The 9,200-nt window shown below is 33.3% G+C and overlaps 1 protein-coding gene across 1 annotated transcript; it reads left to right on the top strand.

Moving 5' to 3' along the window:
• The first annotated feature begins 1,958 nt into the window (after nt 1-1,958).
• Nucleotides 1,959-5,783, top strand: LOC143606465 (caffeic acid 3-O-methyltransferase-like). The gene is made up of 4 exons (XM_077082231.1): nt 1,959-2,348; nt 4,934-5,244; nt 5,333-5,397; nt 5,481-5,783. Exons 1-4 carry the CDS (start codon nt 1,960-1,962, stop codon nt 5,775-5,777), a joined length of 1,062 nt encoding a protein of 353 aa, XP_076938346.1. The 5' UTR covers nt 1,959; the 3' UTR covers nt 5,778-5,783.
• The last annotated feature ends 3,417 nt before the right edge of the window (nt 5,784-9,200 follow it).

Below are 9,200 nucleotides of genomic sequence, written 5' to 3'. Positions count from 1 at the left end.
ATTTAGTTTTCCTATCTTTAAATGTATTTAATGTGTAAATCTAACATAATAATAATAATAATATTAATGCTAATAACAAGAACAACGATGGTAATAATAATATTAAATAATAAATAACAAATATATTAATGAATTTAAACCCGAAAAGACTACAAATTATTTAAAACAATTAATAACCTTGACAATTGAACTAGCAATTCGTTAATCTCAATTTTGGCTTAAAACCCCATCCAACCTTAACTACGTTATAACTCTTGTTAATATTTCATTTATAAATTAATTTATATTATATTTAACTAGGAATCTTTGTCGGCAAATCTTGAGGAGCTCGATCGTTTTCACTTTAATTGTTTATTGCCGTTTCATCTTCACTAATCTACTTGCTAAAGGTGAGTAATTCACATCCCTCTTTTTACCGTTTTATATTTTGGGGGTGTTTTGCGCTCACAAACTCAGTTATTTTATTTTACACTGCAATTCCATTATTTGTGTTTGTATGATATTGCTCAATTGGTTATACGTGCGAATGTGACTATGCGTTTACTTTTAAGTTATGGTTGTTGGTATCTCATCTTCATCCTCATTAGTATGATGATTATACGCCATCGGAGTAGCTTGTTATCTATGTGATTTGAGTGAAAAGACAATTTTTATATTTATTGTTATGTTAGTTGTATTAGTTCATATTTATCGCAAAGAATTGTCATTTTCAATATTATATGTATTCAAAAACCGTAATTACTTACTTAACTTTATGTTGGCAAACTATATATTTTCACGCATGACGCATGTAGCTTTTTGGGATGAAGAAAACAAGTTAAAGAATAGTTAGACTTTAGGTTGCATGACGAATGAAAACTTTTAGATGAATTTTAATTATTTTTCACTTGTAATGTTTATTTATTTCGAGACAATGTTTGTGTTTTTACGTACTTAAAATTTATGAAATAAATAATTTAGATATTGACACGTGTATTATACTTTAGTGTCTTTTGAGGTATGATACAATTATGTCGCGCCCTGGCATATTTCGCTGTAGGTTGGGGTGTGACACGTTTTACCACTATGGTAAGTTCTGGGCCGTAACGACTTTGTCAACTTGCTTTTACACGACCCGATTGTTAACCGGATCACGGCCATGAACTTGTTTTTTCATCAAGTTTATGCGTTTCTTGTATCTTGCAGCCCGATCTACCATTATACCAAGTTTCATGGCAAACCGACTTCAAACACTTAACCGGCCTTTTTAACCCGAAACTTACCTAACGGGTTTGGATGGGTTCGGATTTGGACCAACTCGTGGATCTAGACATGTTTCTTGGTGTTTGATGATGCTTGAACACGAGATATATCCTTGTTTCTCTTGAATCTTAAATGAATATGAAAGGATGAGAGTTTGTGTGTGTTTTGAGTGTGTATATGGAAAAAGTGATGGAAAATGTGGTTAAGGGGGGTTATATAGGAAACCCCGTGGGCCTTATGGCGCATAACCATATCCTAACCCATTCCTAAATCCATGTCAACATAATCAAACACTAACACACTATTAAATTTACAAAATTTTATTTATGACTATTTACAAAAGTAGGATTTTACATTTATGGACCGAGAAGGATAAATGATATGTCTAGTCTACTAATTTAATTGTTTAAGAAAAAATGAAAAAGTTACATACTATACCTTTTCCCTAAACAAGTTTAACTGTATCGTAAAACAGTTACGAAATTGGCAGCATTAACATATTCAAACAATATACAAACCCCCTTAATTATTCATATCAGGCAACATAGAGAAAAATCAACATTTTAATAAAATGTTGTCACCTAAGTTCGTCCTTATCCTCGTAGACTATCCGAAAATTCAAATCATACTTTTCCTATAAAAACGACCGATGACATCTTTTTAATCAAACAAAAGTTTTTAGCAACAAAAAGCAACCAAATATTTTAGTGAGTGAAAATGGATACCATTGGCGATATAGAGGCCGAATACACTTACGCAATGCAACTTGCTACCTCTATAACATTGCCAATGGTGTTGTCTAATGCAATCAAGCTCAAGGTCCTTGAGACCATAGCCGAGGGGGGGCCAGGTGCCAAGCTCTCGGCTCAAGAGATCGCAATCCGTTTGTCGGTCTCAAACGATGACGCCCCTAACAAACTCGACCGGATGCTTCAGTTACTAGCAAGCTATTCGGTTGTCACATGCACCCAAGTGGAGCATGATTCTAAGCCGGTTAGAGCGTATGGACTCGCACCTGTTGCTAAACACTTTATCCCGAATGAGGATGGTGCGTCGTTGAGCCCGATGATGGATTTGTTGCAAGATCAGGTGACCATTAAAAGCTGGTACGTTCAAATTCAGGGGCGGATTTAGGGGTTGGAGACCGGTACCGGAATGCCGTGTTTACGGGTAGAGGTGCACAAACCAGGTATTCTCATGAACCGGAACCGGGTATAGTCTACTGAAGTCAAAACCGGTTCCGGGTAGGAACCGGTTCCAAGTATAGTCGGGTATTTGACCGGTTCCATCGGTTTTTTTTCGGGTTTCGGGTAGGGTACAACCGGGTTTTGACCGGATATTAGCGGAACTGGTTCCACCGGGTCGGTTCCGGTTCCGGTTCCGGTTCCGGTTCCGGTTAGGGGTACAGTTTCAGAGGGAAACCCAAAACCCGGTCCATACCCGCAGGTAGGGTAGGGTAGGGTCGGATCCGGAACCGGTTGTTTTGTGCACTTCTATTTACGGCCACTTATATGTTAGTATATAACGAGTTAATAATAAGTAATTGCCCACCGACCGTTGACCCTCCGGCCGACTAAATGTCATACTGAACCGATATTTAACGGTGGCATAGTCATAAACCTCAAAACACCTCAAATCATCAACATTATCTCCACTATAACTTCTTTATTTATTATTTTGTTGGCCTTATTATCAAAACTTACAAGATCTTTTGTTGTTTGTATTTTCTAAATACTTCACTTTTCTATTTATTATATTATTTTGATTTCACAATGAAATTAATTTTTTTAACATAGTGCGTGCAATAAAACCTCACAACATATATCAAACACTAAAAATGTCTATCCTACCATTACCAACTTAAATCATCTTTTGTTGTTTGTATTTTTTAAATACTTCACTTTTCTATTTATTATATTATTTTAATTTCACAATGAAATTATTTTTTTAACATAGTGCGTGAAATAAAACCTCACAACATATGTCAAACACTAAAAATGTCTATCCTACCATTACCAACTTAAATTGGTTAATTGGTTGTGTATATAAGATGTTGGTAATTAACCAAGTCGGATCTATAAGGTTCGGGCCTATGTATTCCATTATGGTGTATGAAGTTAAGAGGCTAGTTGGTGGTTGGACATAATGTCAAGTGGTTGGGCATTAATAAAGTAGTTGCCATAAATAATGCGGTTGGACATTTATGCGAAGTTGTTGGATATAAATGAATGTAGTTGGCAAGTTGGCTAACTAGTATAAATAGATCTAACAAGTTAGAGTTAGATATCACCCACCATATTCATATTTCAAAGTTTGTTGTATTAAGTTCTTGAGCTAGTTTCCTTGATATAATAATAAGTGAACTTTGATATATTTCTTTGTTCGTTTATTGATTGGCCTAGGACTTGATAAGAATTACAATGTGACTTTATGGCCGTAAACGCATGGTGGTTTCGCCACTAGAAAGAAAGCAAATATAGTGCTTGGTGTTAGTTAGCAATGGTTTAGGTAGAAAGGGGACAACGTTGGTTTTGTATTTGACTCGACCCATTTTTTTATCAGATTCATTTTGTGCCCAACATAGCGAAAATTTCTGGATCCGCCTCTACGTTCAATATAATTTCTCATTCTGTTATGAGTTACCTATTAATTATACAGGTTTTAGTTGTGATACTAATTATTCATTGTGCTCAAAAAAACAAATTATCTAATAATAATAATAATAACAAAATCAATATAACCTATATGCTTTTTGTCTAATAACCGATTTTTATGTTTCGGACATACCTATCTTTACTCTCTGATCAAAAGTTATAATTTTTGTCATTTGTCACGCTTACATTAGACATTATCAATTTAAAATAATTTTAATTTAATATTTACTTTTTATTCCTATTTATTTTCAAATATTTAAAATTTATAGTTATCTTACATTTTGTAACCTTAAACGAATCCAAGATATTTTATAACAATATTCATATGCAAAACGCCTATAACCTTTCATTCAAATGGTGAATGAGTTATTCAAGATATATATCTTTTGTTAAAAAAACCCACGCAATACGCGGGTCTCAAGATATGCATAAATAACTAAATTAACACACAGACATTTAATTAGTCTTCATATTTATTATAATTTTATAAAGTAATACTTTGGAAAAAGAGTTGTCATTATTTTCAACGTATTAAATTTTGTTTATTATCCTTTTTAAAATTAAATAAAATTGGATTTTAATAATTTAATATTTTTGTAATTGATCGATAATAATCCATCTTAGAATATTATTTTCATCAGTCTCACATTTTACACTACTTTTTCTCAGTGGGCATCGGACTAAAACCGGAATTAGTTATAATTCAAACTAATCAGTTATGAATATCTAAAACATGTACCTCGGCTATAGGCTAGTTTAACCAAACCAAACTTACCCATACTTAAACCTGTTAAAATATACCAAAATACTCGCATTGTGCCACTATTTGTCTAGATGACAAGAAAATTGTGATACATAATTGATAAACACTTCTTTTTGACATTAAAGATATATATGTCCATAAAATGTAGATGCTTTTTCCATGTGGTGGTTAGTTTTGACAAATTCTATAGATTTACACTGTACAATGATAGATTATTAATTTGTAACAAGGCGGTTAACTTATTCAACGTTGTTTTTTTTTTATATATAACAAGGTTTAAACTTAAAGATTCAGTAGTTGACGGAGGCACTCCAGTTGAGAAGGTCACTGGAATGAAAGGATATGAATATATGGCATCCGATCCTCGGTTCACCGAGGTTTTTAACAAGGCCATGAAAGATACTTCAGCAATTTTAATAAAAGAAATTCTCAAAGATTACGACGGCTTCAACAACCTCAAAACTTTGGTTGATGTTGGAGGTGGACTTGGAGGAAACCTGTATATGATTGTATCAAAACATAAAGAGATTAAAGGCATCAATTTTGATCTACCTACTATGATAAGTCGTGCACCACAATTTCCAGGTACGTATGCGCGCATGTGTGTTCTTGATTTCATCATATAAATTAGTGAAAGCAATATTATTGTGTCTTTACGTTTATGTGAATTCAGGTGTAGAACATGTTGCTGGAGATATGTTTGACGGTGTTCCCAAAGGTGATGCCATTTTCCTCAAGGTAATTATATGCTTCCTTTTAAAATTAGTTAGTAATTTACAACTAACTTGTACTATAAATTACAATAAAATATTAAAATACAGTGGATAGTGCATGGATGGGGTGATGACGAATGCATAAAGTTATTAAAGAACTGCCATACGGCTTTACCGGATGATGGGAAAGTAATCATAGTAGATAAGATTGTTCCTTTTCTACCAGATACAAGTTCTATCACGAAAGCCGACACTCATCTTGATGCACTCATGTTGACTTTAACATATGGAGGAAAGGAGCGTACCGAGGAAGAGTTTCTGACGTTGGCTATAGACTCAGGATTCAGCAGCATGAGAAAGAAATGCTTCAAGTGCACCTTTTGGGTTATCGAATTCTATAAGTAGAATTATCTTAAAACTGCAATATTACTAAATAACTGCAAGTTTCCAAGATGGATTAAAGAATGTTTACAATGTTGTATTGTTGTAACATCTCAAATTTTATGCTCATTCAATAAAACTTCCACAGTTTATTTTATAACTTGTTTAAATCCTTTCTTATGAAACTAGGATAGTGCCCGCATTCCACACGGGTGAGACATATTTAAAACGTTATATATATATATATATATAGGGAGATAATAAAGAGAGAACTAGAGAATTAATAAAAAAATATTTTTAATTTAACTACAAAAAATATTTTTAAATTTTTTTTCTTTCATCATTCTTATATGTTGTTATTCTTCACTAAAAAAAATAAAAATAACAATAATAAAAAAACTCGTTGTAGTGAACATATGCAATACATCGACTTTTTTTATTGCATGCGTGCACTGGTATTTATTTTGATATGTGCAATAGTGTTGAATAGCATATATGCAATTTTTTGTATTGTATTAGTACAATAGTGTCATATTATATACAAAAAATAAAAAAAATTGATATAATGCATATGTGCATTAGTGTTGTATTATGTATATGCGATAGCGTGTATTGCATGCAATTATTAGTGTTGTATGTGCATGCAGTGACGGAACCAGAACATTTCAATCGGAGGGTTATAACATAAAAAATTTTTATATCATAATTGAACAATTTAATGCATGTATTGTTAGTTAATAATTCTATCAATAGCTTAGCTTGTAAATTTTCAATCCCTAATTTGTTTCTAAATAACATAAACGTTTCCTTAATTATATATTTTGTTAAAACGATAGAAAAAAATTTAGAAAAGTTCAAATAAAACAAGTTAATAAATCTATAATATATATAAACGAAAACCCTAAAATCTGTTGAGTCGGATTTATGAAAAGAAAGATTGGAATCTTCTCAACCTCCTCAGAAAATGGCTAAGTATGGACTTCGAGCAAGCCTAGACGATCGAGTATGGTTTTACTACTTCGATCAAGGTCTTCAGAACCTTAATTGGTTAATTCTTCTAAGTGTTAAGGCTTCGAGCAAGCTACACTTTAACGAGCAAGAGTATTCTTCTATCGAGCATGGATTGCCAATCGAGCAAACAGCTTGATCATACAAGTTTTAACCAAGTGTTACGAGCACAGGATGATCGAGCACATGGGGACAAGCATGGATGCAATAAGAAGATGTCACGTGATCAAAGCACGGACTTCGAGCACAGTTCAGTTCCCGAGCAAGAATTACATCCGAGCATGCTAAAGATTGCTGAATAAGTATAACTGAAGACATCAAGAAGAATGAGCTTGCTCGATGGACTAGTTTGAGCAAAACATGGACCAGTCAAGAAGGATGAAGTCTGCTGGAAGGGAATATCTTCACTGAAGATATTCTAAGTAAAGTATTGTGACATTTAAGCCAAAACAAGGTACACCTCAGTACGTATTTACCGATTAAGCAAATAAACGCCTTTTGCGTAACAAACGAACGATTAACCGAACGGGTCGGGTTATGACCCAGATATCTCGGGGGGGCATCTATAATTGATATAAGATCTATACAAGCTAAAATATTAGAAATATGGTCTTAGTTTGATAGCAAACAAGTTAAACGAAAATATGCTCGTTTAACTACCCGCTATAGATTTAAAAGCGAAAGATAGTTACAAACCAAGCATTGTATCATCCGTTAAGCCAAAAAAGACTTACCAAACACTTACTTGAAATATTTTAAGCGATCCGTGAAAATATTTTTGATTTTTAAAAACATATAGTATGTTTTTATAATTTTAAACAAAACTAGCCGAAAAACACTTGTTTTCGCGCTATTTAAAGCACCTGATAAGTTTTTCGCGCCAAAAACCGAACCCGAACTAAATTTGGACCGAGCTTTTCGTATTTAGGCTTGAGAAACCAGATCATTGGGCCAAAACAGCCCATCATGGGCCCAATCTTTCTTCCGATCGGCCAGCCCAACCCACCCCCCCCCCCCATTTTTTTTATAAAACTTATTCCACAAGCTTGGTTATTCATTTTGGTTTTTAAAAGTTGAGGTCCAAGCAGCTGCAAGCTGAATTTCCAGAAATCCTTCAAACCCTAAGGTAAGGGGCTTAAATAAGTAGCTTTTGTACTTGTTTAACCTTGATTAATACCATAGAAACATGTCTTGGTTACTAAAAATCATTCCTAACCGTGTAAAAATCCTAAAAATGGTCCATAAACATGTTTTGATCATAAACACGGTAAGGAACCTGTTTTGATAGTTTTTTTGGCCATAAACACGGATTAAAGGGTTGAAACGGCGTTTTTACGGTTCAAAAGTTCGTTTTTGTGCACTAGCCGAAACCCTAAGTTACGGGCTGTTATGTTGATGAAAAATTGCTTGGTTTGTGATATAGGACTTGTACCTAGCTTTCTTAGAAGCACAAGAACTTGAAAACTTGATTAAAAAGTCGGAAACGAGCCAAACCCGCTAAGGTAATGCCGAAACACTCGCTTACGGGCACTTTGTGATGTGCATATTTTTAGGCCTTAAAATTTTGCAGGGACATCAGGGACCATGTAAATGAGTCCCTGTTCAAATTTAGTAATTTTTTCGACCATCCGAGAATATTTGGCGAATTTATTACCGAATTGGGACGTTTATTTGAGAAAAATAGCTAAAATACTTCAAAAATTATGAAATTTTTCTGGGAACTCAGATTTGATGTATTTTGATCACATATGAATTTTGGGATCATTTGTAGAAGTCTAAAGGTGTTTTGTGTATATGCGTTCGTGTGAAGTTTTATAGCCGAATTTGGGCTGAAAAAAATATCGCACGAACTGTTTACATTCTGAAATTGATACAGGTTGGTTTGAGTCATGAATTGAGCATTCAGGAATTTTTGTGGAACTTTTGGAAATTTTTTGGGATAAACGGACGATTTTCAGGCGAAATATAGCTGATAAAATAAATTTTTATAAATTAATAAATCAATAAATAAATTCCAGAAATATTTTTATAAAAATCTAAATATTTTAATTGATAAGTGGTTAAATTTTCATAATTTAATGATTAACGGTTAATTAATTATGCTAATTTGAATATTAAACAAATTCAGTTTTTATAAAAACCGGCAAGTTTGCGACTAGCGAATCTGCGGGAATATCAAAACACCAAGAGTGATCAAAAATCATATTTTTGGATTAATTAAGTAAAAACGAACTTTTCTATGAAAAACCTGGACAATCCGGATAGATTGTGCACGTTTCTTCTTAAATCAAACTGAATAAACGAAAACAGGCCCCGTGGCTAATCCGGGACCCCAGTATGTGATCTTTCTTTATAACTTAATTATTTTGTTAACCAATACATTTACCTAAGCTTATTTTCCCATAACTGTTTTCTGAACGCGTAAACGAACAACTTGGC

Source organism: Bidens hawaiensis, unplaced genomic scaffold (genome assembly GCF_021521415.1).
Source record: "Bidens hawaiensis isolate Kalapana, Puna unplaced genomic scaffold, B.hawaiensis_p1.1 tig00074942_1, whole genome shotgun sequence".
Taxonomy (NCBI): domain Eukaryota; kingdom Viridiplantae; phylum Streptophyta; class Magnoliopsida; order Asterales; family Asteraceae; genus Bidens; species Bidens hawaiensis.
The sequence above is the reverse complement of the archived record's forward strand: the minus strand, read 5'-3'. Positions and strand labels throughout refer to the sequence as shown.